General features: G+C 37.0%; 2 protein-coding genes and 1 long non-coding RNA gene across 3 annotated transcripts; 2 read left to right on the top strand and 1 right to left on the bottom strand.

Moving 5' to 3' along the window:
- The first annotated feature begins 2,505 nt into the window (after nucleotides 1-2,505).
- On the top strand, nucleotides 2,506-4,418 carry LOC129910280 (esterase-5B-like). Its single transcript, XM_055987606.1, has 3 exons — nucleotides 2,506-4,000; nucleotides 4,061-4,187; nucleotides 4,304-4,418. The coding sequence occupies exons 1-3, from the start codon at nucleotides 2,608-2,610 to the stop codon at nucleotides 4,416-4,418; spliced, it is 1,635 nt and encodes a 544-aa protein (XP_055843581.1). The 5' UTR covers nucleotides 2,506-2,607.
- On the bottom strand, nucleotides 3,917-4,868 carry LOC129910290 (uncharacterized). Its single transcript, XR_008771494.1, has 4 exons — nucleotides 4,508-4,868; nucleotides 4,185-4,449; nucleotides 4,070-4,123; nucleotides 3,917-4,008 (listed from the first exon to the last, which is right to left on the bottom strand). It is a non-coding gene; the product is annotated as an uncharacterized LOC129910290 (long non-coding RNA).
- A 2,079-nt stretch (nucleotides 4,869-6,947) lies between these two features.
- Nucleotides 6,948-8,683, top strand: LOC129910284 (esterase-5B-like). The gene is made up of 3 exons (XM_055987610.1): nucleotides 6,948-8,115; nucleotides 8,180-8,309; nucleotides 8,441-8,683. Exons 1-3 carry the CDS (start codon nucleotides 6,981-6,983, stop codon nucleotides 8,556-8,558), a joined length of 1,383 nt encoding a protein of 460 aa, XP_055843585.1. The 5' UTR covers nucleotides 6,948-6,980; the 3' UTR covers nucleotides 8,559-8,683.
- Nucleotides 8,684-15,240: the final 6,557 nt, after the last annotated feature.

Here is a 15,240-nt window from a genome sequence, read left to right as displayed (position 1 = left end):
TCGAAAATTCCCAGTATTTTGAACTTTTTTCCCAAGGAATATGAAGACAAGAACATTTTAATTCCTTTCGGGAGAAACTTCTAAGACAAGAGCTTTTAAAATTCCGGGCGAACAAAAATATTTCTAGAATTTTCACATAAAAAGCTGGAAAAGGCTGGTTATATCTTTTAACACTGACTAAGATCAAGTTGAAATGGACTTGTTTCGACTCAATCCCAGTCTCTCAGTGGAGTCGAATGAAAACTGAATAAACCTCTCTTCAATAAAACTTTATCCAAATTTAGCTGAAATTCTCATTTTTCTTTTTTCATATTTTTTCCACACTCGTGGAATTTCTAAATTATCAATACTTAAAATGGCACCACAGGAAATAGATTCAAATTTGTATACGAAATTGGCCTAAAAGTATACTATCTTACAAGTATATTTCCTCTTTCTGTGGATGAGTCAGTTCACAATATGTAGCGAATTCATCTTTTTCGTCTATTTCATCAAAATAGAAGACATTTTGTTACAGATCATAATTTCTTAATTCATATATTCTGATTTTGAAAGAAATTTTGCTTTATTTACGGAAGAAAATGGATTTTAGAGACGTTGAAAAATGTTATTATTGCTAGTGATAAAGTTACAGAACAAGGGGCCAGTTTCATTAAAATTTGATTTTCTTGTACTAAAAAAGAAAAAGAGTATGGGGCATATTCATAGTCGTTTTTAGGCTACAGTTAATCTTAGACTGGGGTTTATCCAATGGTATCTGTATAGGATAAACTCCAGTCTTTCTTAGAAGCAGCTTAGACAGTGTCTATTTTCTATGAATATGGCCCTATGTATTTAATTTCAATTCTTAACCAGATAAAGTTATAATTTAGGTGCAATGGAATTAGTTTTTAATTTAAATTTTTTTATCAGCCGTATTCTTCTATTCGATTCACGTGAAAGTCTAAAATAAGAATTAAAATTAAACAATTTTTTTTTTTCTTTAAAATTTATAAAACAGACGGAAACAATGTTTTGCTTTCGAAATGAAGCGTTTTTTCAAAACCATGTTGATGTGGTAAAGGAAGGTAATGTTTGGATTCACGTGAATCGAATAGCAGAATACGGGTGTATATTTCAATACTTTTGATTACATTTTAGTGTCTTGTATTTGATACTAATACCTACACTTTATTATTTTTTTTTTTTGAAATTAGATAATACAGAAATTGTTAAAAAATATTAAATATTAATATTAAAAATATTAAATATAAATATTAAAAACTAATAATTTTTGTTTTAAAAAAGGCTTAATTCCAAAGGTTGTAATAAAAACTACGACAGACAGGGGCGTACACTCCCTTGGGGCAAGCGGGGCGGTGCCCTGGGGCCCCCGAACGACCCCAGGGCCCCCACTGGAGACAATGCAGAGAAGGAAACTGTTAGCATAAATTGAGTTACGAAGTAACCAGGGAGACAAATTATGTCATTCAGTGTAATGTATAATGCATGGGTAGCCACACAATATATGTATATAGATTTTAAAAAAAGTTACAGCAGGGGCCCCAAAAAAAAAATAAACTGCTTTTTTAAAAGAAAAATTATAATTTTATCTTAGGGCCCCAAAAAATATTACTTGAAAAATCTTTGCCACCACAAATAATACATTAGGGGCCTCTAAGCACTTAATTTTGAATTTTGAGGCTCTAAAAATAATTTTTCAGGGGCCCCAAAATAAAAAAAATTATGTCTAATGATGGAAAATAAAATATGTATTTATTACTTCAGAACAGAGGCCCCAAGAACTATCAATTCTAAGCTAAAAATTTTTTTATTTTAGGGTCTCTAAATATTTAATTTTGGGGGCCCCTAGTACAAGTGTTTACCACTTTTATGAGAGACATTTTAAGTAAGTATAGCAAAGTGCATTACGAACATATTAAAACATTAAAATAAACCTAAAAATAAATAAGCCACACAAAAAAAAACGTATGGCGTATACGTAATTTTTTTTTGTAAAATTTAGTCTTACCCCGGGGCCCCGGCGACTCAACGTACGCCACTGACGACAGAATTTTTAACCGTGTAGGTATGGAAAATTAAAATTAAAGATCGCCTTCTCTACATATTTAATTACTTTTATTAAGGGTTAATATTTTAACCCTTCATTTTCTAGGTACATCGAAATGTTTTTCGAAAAAAAAAACATTTCTTTTGCACCACAAGGTAGGTATTCAAAATGATTGTAGAATATAGATCGTCGAAACCTGAAAGCGTTTTCCTGAAAACTGAAAGTGTTTCCCTCGCAATGTGCTGTTGAGAAATCAGAAAAAATTAAACATTAGAAAATGTTAAGATACCAGGGTAACAGGCTGTACAATAGGACACAAAAAGCTTCCTCATGCCAAACAAAATATAACATTGTTTCTTATCTGTGCATCAGTAATTATATCACAATATGCAATTATTTTCAAACAATTTTCATATTTTATTGAACAATGATTAGCCGAGAAGGCTGAGCTTTTTATTAATTGTTTACAATATTTTTCTACTCTATAAGATGTTGAATCAAATTATTTGCTTAGTGTAACTTTAGTTCAACTTTAGTGCTGTGCCATCAATTCAGTTATGTATACTTTAATTTCAAGTTTAATTATAGGGATATTATGTGCCACTACAATGTGGCGTAAAGAAAGTAATGAACAAGATCCAATTGTTCAGCTTCCAAATGGCAAGATTCGCGGTCTTAACCATGGCAATTATTTGTCCTTTGAATCGATTCCGTATGCAGAACCACCAATTGGAGAAAATCGATTCGAAGCTCCTAAAGCATATTCGGTTAAATGGTCAGATATTAGAGATGCAACAAAGCCACCAGTTATTTGTATGCAATGGTATCAGTTCCTTTTTAAAGAAGATCTTTTAACTGGTGTCGAGGATTGTCTTACCATTAACGTGTACACTCCCAGTCTTTCGAGTGAAAACCCTTATCCGGTTTTGGTAAATATTCATGGAGGATCTTTTATGTTTGGTAATGCTGCTGAAGATAAAGTAGATTTGCTTATGAAAAATGGAAAATTAGTTATCGTGAAAATGAACTATCGATTGGGAGTTCTGGGTTTCCTTAGCACTGGAGATGATGAAATTACTGGAAATTTCGGTCTGAAAGATCAACTACTTGCATTGGAATGGATAAAAGCTAATATTGCAACTTTTAATGGGAATCCTGATAAAATCACAGTTATGGGAGAATCTGCGGGAGCAGCTTCAGTACATTTGCATATGATGAATAAGAGATTCGAAAAATTAGCAACATCGGCAATGTCTATTAGTGGAACAGTCTTTTCACCTTGGGCCATTGAAACACATCCTGCTAAAAAAGCTTTCGCTGTTGCAAAATATTTAAATTGCCCCACTGAAAGCTCTAGCTCTATTAAGAAATGTCTCAAAAATAAGGACGCAGCAGACATAGTTCGCACAACAAAAGAGTTCCAAAAGAACAATATAGGATTTAATCCTGCAGTTGTTTTTGCACCTGTAATTGAGTCAAAAACTGCTGAAAATACTTTCCTTACTGAAAAACCAGAAATTATTATTAAAAATGGAAAATCTGCTCAGATTCCTTGGTTAGCATCATTTGCCAAAAATGACGGAGGATATCCTTGTGCAGAATATATGCGAAAGGATTCAAATGGTGTGGAATTTATTGAGGTGCTAAACGAACGTTGGAATGAACTTGCACCTATTAATATTTTCTTACCGAGTCTTGTGGAGGAGAAAGAATTAACTGCATTCTCAAACAAACTTCGTCTTAAATATATGGGAAATGCGAGATTTACTGCTAAAAATTATTTCTTACTGCAAAAGCTATGTACCGATTTAATATTTGCTGATGGAGTAAAAAAGTCATGGGCTTTGCACAAGGAGTACACAAAATCTCCAGTTTATGGTTATATGTATGATAATCCACCACCTTCTGGTCTTGGTAATGTGCTCTCCAACCGGACTGATATAAATTTCGGTAATTAACTATAAAAAAAAAATAAAGAAATACTAATACTTTTTAAAATTGTCTTTTTAGGAACCGTACATGATGATGATTGCAGTCTAATTTTTAACTCTGAGTCCGTTAGAGCATCTCTTCCTCAAAACCAAAGGACTATGTCATCACATTTTGTTAAAATGATTGAAGACTTTTGTGTTACCAGGTAAGTAAAATTTATGTAAGTCGTAAGGAAAACTCACGTGTGTAATCCTTGCCTATTTCTTGTTGCATGATTAACTTCTTTTTTTGCCAAATTTTCGTTCTTGTTTTGTTTTTCAGGAGTCTACAATTCGGAACTTGTAAATTTAAGGAAAATTCTTCAAAGACTAAAGGTTTTCTAGCAATGCATATAACAAAGGATTCATGTCATTCGGTTAGTGTTGATAAGTTATGACTTTCAAAATGGAACATATTGCAGGGAGTTTCTTAAAAAAAAAATCATTTTTAAATAAAAAACACAAAAATGTTAAATGATTACATTACTTGTTCTTAGTCAAAAAGTCTTTCCAATCAGCCCAGTCTGTTCTCCACTTAGCCGGATCCAAATTCGTTCAACAAGTTTCTGATTATAAGAGCTTTTCATTTGCCAAACAAAAAAGAATAGTCACAAAAAAGTACTCATACGCCATACACCACTTTTTATTTACGATACTTTTGATAGTTATTTAACTGTTTTTTTTTTGTACTTATGTTTTCTTCAACATGAAAGTAAGGAAGGGTATGCAAATGAAGTCTTGTAAAAGAATTTAATCATGTTGGCCCTGCTGTATGGGACAGAGCCATGAGTGATGTTCTGTCCAGTACATCAGTGGAGAATGGAGAAAAACATTTTAATCAATTAAAAGAAGAGATGTGTTCTGACTTGAAGGAACTTTCAAAACATTATTGATTTTGCGAAACAAAAATTTTCATATAAAACCAGCACAACCAAATCGTACAAAATATTTTGTTACTCTTTTCGCTGCACAGAACGCAGCCTGACCAATGAAATTTTTAGATGTGCTAGAATATTTGGAGAGTTTTAAATCAATTGTCACTCAAATTTAATTATCCATGCTATTTTTCTTGCTGCTATGCATTTTTTTTTTACTTCGGAGACTTATAGCGTTTTCGTTTGGTCGTCCGGGACTGTCCGGAATTCTCCCGAACGATTCTGAAACTGATCGTTTGGCACTCAATGACAGTTCTAATTCTGAAAAGAAGAGAAAATCGATTCCGAATTTTGAGGCAGAATCAAAACCAGAATCACGCACACATGTTAACACTTAAGACGTCAAAGTAATGAAATGTCATTCTTTGTTATTGTTATTCATTTCTCAATTTCAAGATTTTTAACTATGCATAAACTTTAAACTATATTAAAATAATGTGAAGAAAGAAAACAAAAATAGATAACTTAATGATAATAAAAAAAAATAAACAAAAACAAAACTTTCATCAGACGTTCGCATTTGATGTTTCACAAATACAAAGAAACCCAAACTTCAGAATAAAAAAAAAGTATCTAACTCTGATCGTTTGGCATTCCGGATCGGACAGTCCCGGACGCTTCTAAGAATTCCCAAACGAAAACGCTATTAGAAAAAATTCCATTTCGCTTCAGCAGCGTACTATGGCCCTATGGGCTTTAAAGAGTACCTTGAAGAATCAACTGATAATATTAAATGAAGAAAAACTAAACGAATCAGGAAATACTGGAAAAGGAAACTCGAATAAGGAAGGAATGTGCTAACAAAAAAAAAATCAGTTAAAATGGACAGCGCACAGAGAAAAGAGACCACATAAAAACAAGCAGATTCCATATTAAATTATGAGGATCTCTGCATGGTTTTTCGCTCAGATGAGATGACTTCCGTCTTAAATTAAGCGGAATCATCGCAATTTCTTGAATGACCAAAGGAAAATGGTAATTTTGGCTCTAGGACCAATAACAATGAGGCATACCTATAATGTCATTGAAAAGGCATTTTGCCAAGATCAATTGGTTACATGGCGGCAAAGAGCTTCATAAGGTTAGGGGTTAAAATTGGTGTCAAATGAAAGATAAGTTGATAGAGAAACTGAAAAAAAATAGGGTTAACACTTTTAAAAAGGGAACTTCTATGTGGCAACCCTTTTTTTAAAATAAATGGCATATTACTTATATACTATCATATCTTTGTAGTATAATCAAATAAGACAATTTTTGAAATGCCAAACAAAAGCCTAAATTGTGAAAATAATTAATAAAATAATATAATGAATGTATAGGCCTACAAATATGGCAACCCTATTTAAATTAGAGCTGGACATTTGAAGGAGTAAAGAATAATTTTTTTTCGTTCTTTTTATTTAATGTTTTATAAAGTATAGTCATGGATTTTAGGAGAACAAAAATATAAGTAAACAATATTTTGTCTGTGCTATTTAAGCGCTAAGACTTTCGTGTGAAGGACGTCTTAAAATTTACATTTGGAGCTGCGCTTTTAACAGGTGCTGTCGGTAAACTAACTAAACCAGTTCACATTCATGATGACATTAAGTTCAGTGATTGATGTCAAAAGTCGTATTCAAAATGCCCCAATGAACTAACCACCTTAAGCCTTTCACTAATTGGGATGTTAAGTTAAAAAAGAGCGTCACCGACAAAAAGTCTCGTATGTCATACAAATCAAAACATTTATTTTTATCTGCACGAACAATCATACAGCCATAATAATGCCATATGCTTCTAATTTAGTAGTCATTTAAATTGAACCATAAGTGATAACCTCTCAGCTTGCTATTTTTGTTTTCTCCACTCTATAAGATGTTCAATGGAAATATTTGATTAGTCTTACTTTGGCTAACGTTGGTCAAGTATGAATATTTTAATCGTAAAACTTATTGCTCTAGTAATATGTTTATCTTCGATATGTTGTTTAGAAAATGACCAAGATCCAATATAAGAGATGCAACAAAACCGCCGGTTATTTGTATGCAATGGGATCAGTTTCTTTTTAAAGAAGATCTTTTAAATGGTGTCGAAGATTGTCTTACCATTAACGTTTACACTCCTGGTCTAAAGAGTGAAAAACCTTATCCAGTATTGGTACTAATTCATGGAGGAGCTTTTATGTTTGGTAGTGCTGTAGAAAACGGTGTAGATTATCTTATGGAAAATAGAAAATTAATTGTTGTCAAGATGAACTATCGAGTAGGAGCTTTAGGTTTTCTCAGCACCGGAGATGACCAAATTACTGGAAATTTCGGTTTAAAAGATCAACTTTTAGCCTTAGAATGGACTAAAGCTAATGTTGGAGCATTTAATGGAAACCCAGAAAAAATCACAGTATTGGGATTTTCTGCGGGAGCAGCTTCAGTTCATTTGCAAATGATGAATAAGAGATTCGAAAAGTTAGCTACATCGGCAGTGTCTATGAGTGGAGCAGCCTTATCATATTGGGTAATTGATGCAAATCCTGCTAAGAAAGCTATTGCTGTAGCGAAATATTTAGATTGCCCCACTGAAAGATCTAGCTCTATTAAAAAGTGTTTAAAGAGTAAAGATGCAGCAGATATAGTTCGTATAGCAAGAGAATTCCAAAAGAATAATATAGGATATAATCCTGCACTTGTTTTTGGACCAGTGATTGAGTCAAAAACTGCTGAGAATACTTTCCTCACTGAAAAACCAGAAGTTATTATCAAAAATGGAAAATCAGCTGAGGTTCCTTGGTTGGCATCATTCACAAAAGAAGATGGAGGTTACAATGCTGCGGAATATATGCAAAAAGATTCGAATGGTGTAGAAATCATTGAGCAGTTAAATGAACGTTGGAATGAACTTGCACCTATTAATCTTTATTTAACGAATGTTGTTGAGGAGAAAGAGTTGGAGGAATTTTCAAACAGTATACGACAAAAATATATGGGAGATGAGAAATTTAGTGCTGAAAATTATTTTAAATTTCAAAAACTCTATACCGATGTTATATTTGGTGATGGAGTAAAAAAATCTTGGGCTTTCCACAAGGAATATACAAAATCTCCAGTTTATGGTTATATGTATGATAATCCACCTCCTGTTGGCGTAGGAAATTTGCTGTCTAATCGCTCTGATATAAATTTTGGTAAATAATAGCAAGTCATAATATTACATACCTATACTATATTTCGAACAATTTGTCTTTAAAGGAACCGTACATGGAGATGATTATTATTTGATATTCAAATGCCCTGAATGCGATAATGAATCTTTTCCTGAAAACCAAAAAACTATGTCGTCAAATTTTGTTAAAATGATTGAAGAATTCTGTCTCACTGGGTAAGTTTCCAAAAATTATTTAGACTGGTCAGAAAAATATTCTTATATTATCAAAACTTGGTTGTTTTTTGTAGATCGTGAACTTCCTTTTTTGCTAACTTTAATTCATTTTCTGTTTTTCCTTTTAACAGGAGTCTACAATTCGGAACTTGTAAATTTGTGGAAAATTCTTCAAAAACTAAAGGTTTGCTCGCAATGCATATAACAAACGATTCATGCCAATCGGTTAATGTGGATAAATTACCTTAAGGATCTAGATTAAGTTGCTGACTAGGCAGGAGAAATTTTTATGTAAATCGTTCTTTTAAAAATGATTTTCAAATAAATACAAATGATGGAGTGAGAAAATGATCAATAAAATTTATTTTTGGTAAGACTTGCTCACCTGTGATTCTTCAGAAAGGATTATAATTAAATTATTTAAATTATAATAACTTTGAAATATCTTTAAATAATAAAAGTTTACTTTAAAATACTCTAATATTTATTCACACTCCATTAAATTTAAAGTTTCTATTAAAAATTAGAAAAGTGTCAAATCGATAACAACTTTTAAAATTTTTTAAATGACGGCTTTGAACTTAATGTAGAGTGAATAAATAAACATAAATTCATAATTTGTCTTATTACAAAACGGTCACTATGGCGTATGTGTACCATTTTTTTGATATCCCTTCTTGGTCATGTCAAAAACAAAAAACTATTCAAATGAGTCATTCATGCGAATATCAAGATCGTATTTCCTCACAGTCAACCCTATCGGCAATACAAATTCTCTGAAAAATGTCTCTTGTTCGAAAATTTGGTATTTATCGGAAATTATTTTTGAATGGAGAAACTTCCAAATTACCCTATTGAAATCCCTGTCGGCAATGAAGTTTCTCCATCGAAGTATTTTTGTCTTTATTTTGATATATGTATGTAGGTTAGGGAATTTATACAAAAAAGAGGCTTGACCCGGACTAAATTTTTTACTGGTGGAAATTGTTGGCAGAAGTACCCTTAGTCACATAACCAATAAAGTCCCAAAGAACCCCATTTGGGATTTGGCCAACATCATCGTCAAATAATTGCATCAATAATACAGTTTTAGGTTGAGCTATATTTTTTGAACTAATTGTTCTTGAGAGGTCATTTAAATGCTAAAAAATGCTTATTTGTAGGCTAAAAAAAATTGAAACAAAATTTATACGACAACTCCAAATGACTAAAAAAGTCCTTTTGAATGTAGTTACTAATTTTAGTACAACTGGCACATATTTTCAGAAAACTCACTTCCCATTGTGGTACAGGGATAAATTTCGGCATGAACGTTTCACTTCCCATAAGAACCAAGAACTAAAAGAGTGCATCGAAATATTTTGGGTGAAAGGGTGTTTTTTTTTTAAGGAAGAAAGAACGTTGTGCAACAAGTACCAAAACACCCTGTTAGAATAATTGTATATTTAAAAAAAAATGTTTAAAATATTTCTTTGGTCATTGACATCATGAATAAAAATAAATTATAATTATCTATTTCATGATTGAAAGGGTGTTTTGTTTTTTCTATTAAACTGTAGGTATTTATATTCAATTTTTAGGGTAATAGCTTTAAGTATCCTGGAAACCAAAAATATTATTTGGATTGTCTGCACTTTTGTCATGTTTTCCATTTGTTAAGTTAACTGGGTGATATTTTTCTTATTTTCTTTACAATAAAAAAATAATATCAAAATAATAAAAAAAAAAAACTTATTTATATGTATACATATCTTTAGTCCAAAGGTACAACTCACTAGTTCTTTGAATTAACGATATCTTTTATTTATATTCTCATTGTTTTATTTATGTTATGAGTTACGATTGTCAACAAATATTGTTTTGTAATCTTTTTATCATTTATAATTTATAGCAAGAAGTTACCTTTTACTTTATGTATTTTTGGCAAAAAATACAGGGTGTCTAAAAAGTTCAAATTCAAAACTGCAACAAGATGGTTCCTGAGTCGTGCTATCAAGTCCAGCTATGAATATTTTAATTTAAAAACTTAGTCTTAAAGAGGCCTATCCCGCTATCCGGTGTTGTTTTTAATTCAGGGAGGAGGTTTAACGTTGGTATAGGGCTCTAGAGGACTATATTTTGGTAAATGGAAAGCTAATTGTTGTCAAGATGAACTATCGATTGGGAGCTATCTCATCGGAGAAGATGAAATAACTATAAATTTTGGCTCAAAAGTCAAACTTCTTGATTTGAAATGAACAAATGAAAATTCAATGTCTTAGGATTTTCTGCAGAATAAAAGTTTCAGTTCATTTGCATATTAAGTTGGCAACATCGGCAATATCTATGAGTGATACAGCTTTTTCATTGACCATTGAAACACATCCTGCTTCATTGGCTTTCATTCTTTCAAACAATTTAAACTGTTCGATTGAGACTTCCAGTTCTATTAAGAAGGGTTAAAATAGTAAAGATGCAGCAGACATAGTTCGTTCAACAAAAAAAAAAAAACTAAACGATACTATAAAATCGCGATCAGCCGCGCGAAATGGAAATGGCATTTGGAAATGACCCACGTGGGGCATTTGGAAATGACCCACGTGGGGCATTTGGAAATGACCCACGTGGGGCATTTGGAAATGACCCACGTGGGGCATTTGGAAATGACCCACGTGGGGCATTTGGAAATGACCCACGTGGGGCATTTGAAATGACCCACGTGGGGCATTTGGAAATGACCCACGTGGGGCATTTGAAATGACCCACGTGGGGCATTTGGAAATGACCCACGTGGGGCATTTGGAAATGACCCACGTGGGGCATTTGGAAATGACCCACGTGGGGCATTTGGAAATGACCCACGTTAAGGGTTAAAATAGTAAAGATGCAGCAGACATAGTTCGTTCAACAAAAAAAAAAAAACTAAACGATACTATAAAATCGCGGTCGGCTGCGCGATCAGCGCGAAATGGAAATGGCATTTGGAAATGACCCACGTGGGGCATTTGGAAATGACCCACGTGGGGCATTTGGAAATGACCGACGTGGGGCATCTGGAAATGCCCCACGTGGGGCATTTGGAAATGACCCACGTGGGGCATTTGGAAATGACCGACGTGGGGCATCTGGAAATGCCCCACGTGGGGCATTTGGAAATGACCCACGTGGGGCATCTGGAAATGCCCCACGTGGGGCATTTGGAAATGACCCACGTGGGGCATCTGGAAATGCCCCACGTGGGGCATTTGGAAATGACCCACGTGGGGCATTTGAAATGCCCCACGTGGGGCATCTGGAAATGCCCCACGTGGGGCATCTGGAAATGCCCCACGTGGGGCATCTGGAAATGCCCCACGTGGGGCATTTGGAAATGACCCACGTGGGGCATTTGGAAATGACCCACGTGGGGCATTTGGAAATGACCCACGTGGGGCATTTGGAAATGACCCACGTGGGGCATTTGGAAATGACCCACGTGGGGCATTTGGAAATGACCCACGTGGGGCATTTGGAAATGACCCACGTGGGGCATTTGAAATGCCCCACGTGGGGCATCTGGATATGCCCCACGTGGGGCATCTGGAAATGCCCCACGTGGAGTATTTGGAAATGACCCACGTGGGGCATCTGGAAATGCCCCACGTGGGTCATTTCCAAATGCCCCACGTGGGGCATTTCCAGATGCCCCACGTGGGGCATTTCCAGATGCCCCACGTGGGGCATTTCCAGATGCCCCACGTGGGGCATTTCCAGATGCCCCACGTGGGTCATTTCCAAATGCCCCACGTGGGTCATTTCCAAATGCCCCACGTGGGTCATTTCCAAATGCTCCACGTGGGTCATTTCCAAATGCCCTACGTGGGGCATTTCCAGATGCCCCACGTGGGTCATTTCCAAATGCCCCACGTGGGGCATTTCCAGATGCCCCACGTGGGGCATTTCAAATGCCCCACGTGGGTCATGCCCCACGTGGGGCATTTGGAAATGACCCACGTGGGGCATTTGGAAATGACCCACGTGGGGCATTTGAAAATGACCCACGTGGGGTCATTTGGGTCACGTGGGTCATTTCCAATACGTTGGTATAGGGCTCTAGAGGACTATATTTTGGTAAATGGAAAGCTAATTGTTGTCAAGATGAACTATCGATTGGGAGCTATCTCATCGGAGAAGATGAAATAACTATAAATTTTGGCTCAAAAGTCAAACTTCTTGATTTGGAATGAACAAATGAAAATTCAATGTCTTAGGATTTTCTGCAGAATAAAAGTTTCAGTTCATTTGCATATTAAGTTGGCAACATCGGCAATATCTATGAGTGATACAGGTTTTTCATTTCCAGATGCCCCACGTGGGTCATTTCCAAATGCCCCACGTGGGGCATCTGGAAATGCCCCACGTGGGGCATTTGGAAATGACCCACGTGGGGCATTTGGAAATGACCCACGTGGGGCATTTGAAATGACCCACGTGGGGCATTTGAAATGCCCCACGTGGGGCATCTGGAAATGCCCCACGTGGGGCATTTGGAAATGACCCACGTGGGGCATTTGGAAATGACCCACGTGGGTCATTTCCAAATGCCCCACGTGGGTCATTTCCAAATGCCCCACGTGGGGCATTTCCAGATGCCCCACGTGGGTCATTTCCAAATGCCCCACGTGGGTCATTTCCAAATGCCCCACGTGGGGCATTTCCAGATGCCCCACGTGGGTCATTTCCAAATGCCCCACGTTTGTCATTTCCAAATGCCCCACGTGGGTCATTTCCAAATGCCCCACGTGGGTCATTTCCAAATGCCCCACGTGGGGCATTTCCAGATGCCCCACGTGGGTCATTTCCAAATGCCCCACGTGGGTCATTTCCAAATGCCCCACGTGGGTCATTTCCAAATGCCCCACGTGGGTCATTTCCAAATGCCCCACGTGGGGCATTTCCAGATGCCCCACGGGGGTCATTTCCAAATGCCCCACGTGGGTCATTTCCAAATGCCCCACGTGGGTCATTTCCAAATGCCCCACGTGGGTCATTTCCAAATGCCCCACGTGGGTCATTTCCAAATGCCATTTCCATTTCGCGCGGCTGATCGCGATTTTATAGTATCGTTTAGTTTTTTTTTTTTTGTTGAACGAACTATGTCTGCTGCATCTTTACTATTTTAACCCTTCTTAATAGAACTGGAAGTCTCAATCGAACAGTTTAAATTGTTTGAAAGAATGAAAGCCAATGAAGCAGGATGTGTTTCAATGGTCAATGAAAAAGCTGTATCACTCATAGATATTGCCGATGTTGCCAACTTAATATGCAAATGAACTGAAACTTTTATTCTGCAGAAAATCCTAAGACATTGAATTTTCATTTGTTCATTTCAAATCAAGAAGTTTGACTTTTGAGCCAAAATTTATAGTTATTTCATCTTCTCCGATGAGATAGCTCCCAATCGATAGTTCATCTTGACAACAATTAGCTTTCCATTTACCAAAATATAGTCCTCTAGAGCCCTATACCAACGTTAAACCTCCTCCCTGAATTAAAAACAACACCGGATAGCGGGATAGGCCTCTTTAAGACTAAGTTTTTAAATTAAAAACTGTTGCAGTTTTGAATTTGAACTTTTTAGACACCCTGTATTTTTTGCCAAAAATACATAAAGTAAAAGGTAACTTCTTGCTATAAATTATAAATGATAAAAAGATTACAAAACAATATTTGTTGACAATCGTAACTCATAACATAAATAAAACAATGAGAATATAAATAAAAGATATCGTTAATTCAAAGAACTAGTGAGTTGTACCTTTGTGGGGCATTTGGAAATGACCCACGTGGGGCATTTGGAAATGACCCACGTGGGGCATTTGAAATGCCCCACGTGGGGCATCTGGAAATGCCCCACGTGGGGCATTTGGAAATGACCCACGTGGGGCATTTGGAAATGACCCACGTGGGGCATTTGGACATGACCCACGTGGGGCATTTGGAAATGACCCACGTGGGGTATTTGGAAATGACCCACGTGGGGCATTTGGAAATGACCCACGTGGGGCATTTGGAAATGACCCACGTGGGGCATTTGAAATGCCCCACGTGGGGCATCTGGAAATGCCCCACGTGGGGCATTTGGAAATGACCCACGTGGGGCATTTGGAAATGACCCACGTGGGGCATCTGGAAATGCCCCACGTGGGGCATTTGGAAATGACCCACGTGGGGCATTTGGAAATGACCCACGTGGGGCATTTGGAAATGACCCACGTGGGGCATTTGGAAATGACCCACGTGGGGCATTTGGAAATGACCCACGTGGGGCATTTGGAAATGACCCACGTGGGGCATTTGGAAATGACCCACGTGGGGCATTTGGAAATGACCCACGTGGGGCATTTGGAAATGACCCACGTGGGGCATTTGGAAATGACCCACGTGGGGCATCTGGAAATGCCCCACGTGGGGCATTTGGAAATGACCCACGTGGGGCATTTGGAAATGACCCACGTGGGGCATTTGGAAATGACCCACGTGGGGCATTTGGAAATGACCCACGTGGGGCATTTGGAAATGACCCACGTGGGGCATCTGGAAATGCCCCACGTGGGGCATTTGGAAATGACCCACGTGGGGCATTTGGAAATGACCCACGTGGGGCATTTGGAAATGACCCACGTGGGGCATTTCAAATGCCCCACGTGGGGCATCTGGAAATGTCCCACGTGGGGCATTTGGAAATGACCCACGTGGGGCATCTGGAAATGCCCCACGTGGGGCATTTGGAAATGACCCACGTGGGGCATTTGGAAATGACCCACGTGGGGCATTTGAAATGCCCCACGTGGGGCATCTGGAAATGCCCCACGTGGGGCATTTGGAAATGACCCACGTGGGGCATCTGGAAATGCCCCACGTGGGGCATTTGGAAATGACCCACGTGGGGCATTTTAAATGCCCCACGTGG

The sequence above is a fragment of the Episyrphus balteatus genome, chromosome 2 (genome assembly GCF_945859705.1).
Source record: "Episyrphus balteatus chromosome 2, idEpiBalt1.1, whole genome shotgun sequence".
Lineage (NCBI taxonomy): Eukaryota > Metazoa > Arthropoda > Insecta > Diptera > Syrphidae > Episyrphus > Episyrphus balteatus.
This window is presented reverse-complemented; position numbering and strand designations above follow the sequence as displayed.

Coding starts and splice junctions, on each gene's coding strand:
- LOC129910284 (XM_055987610.1), top strand. CDS start 6,981: ATGCAATGGGATCAGTTTCTTTTTAAAGAAGATCTTTTAAATGGTGTC. Junction 8,116..8,179: donor TCGCTCTGATATAAATTTTG/GTAAATAATAGC, acceptor TTGTCTTTAAAG/GAACCGTACATGGAGATGAT. Junction 8,310..8,440: donor GAAGAATTCTGTCTCACTGG/GTAAGTTTCCAA, acceptor TCCTTTTAACAG/GAGTCTACAATTCGGAACTT.
- LOC129910280 (XM_055987606.1), top strand. CDS start 2,608: ATGTATACTTTAATTTCAAGTTTAATTATAGGGATATTATGTGCCACT. Junction 4,001..4,060: donor CCGGACTGATATAAATTTCG/GTAATTAACTAT, acceptor TTGTCTTTTTAG/GAACCGTACATGATGATGAT. Junction 4,188..4,303: donor GAAGACTTTTGTGTTACCAG/GTAAGTAAAATT, acceptor TTTGTTTTTCAG/GAGTCTACAATTCGGAACTT.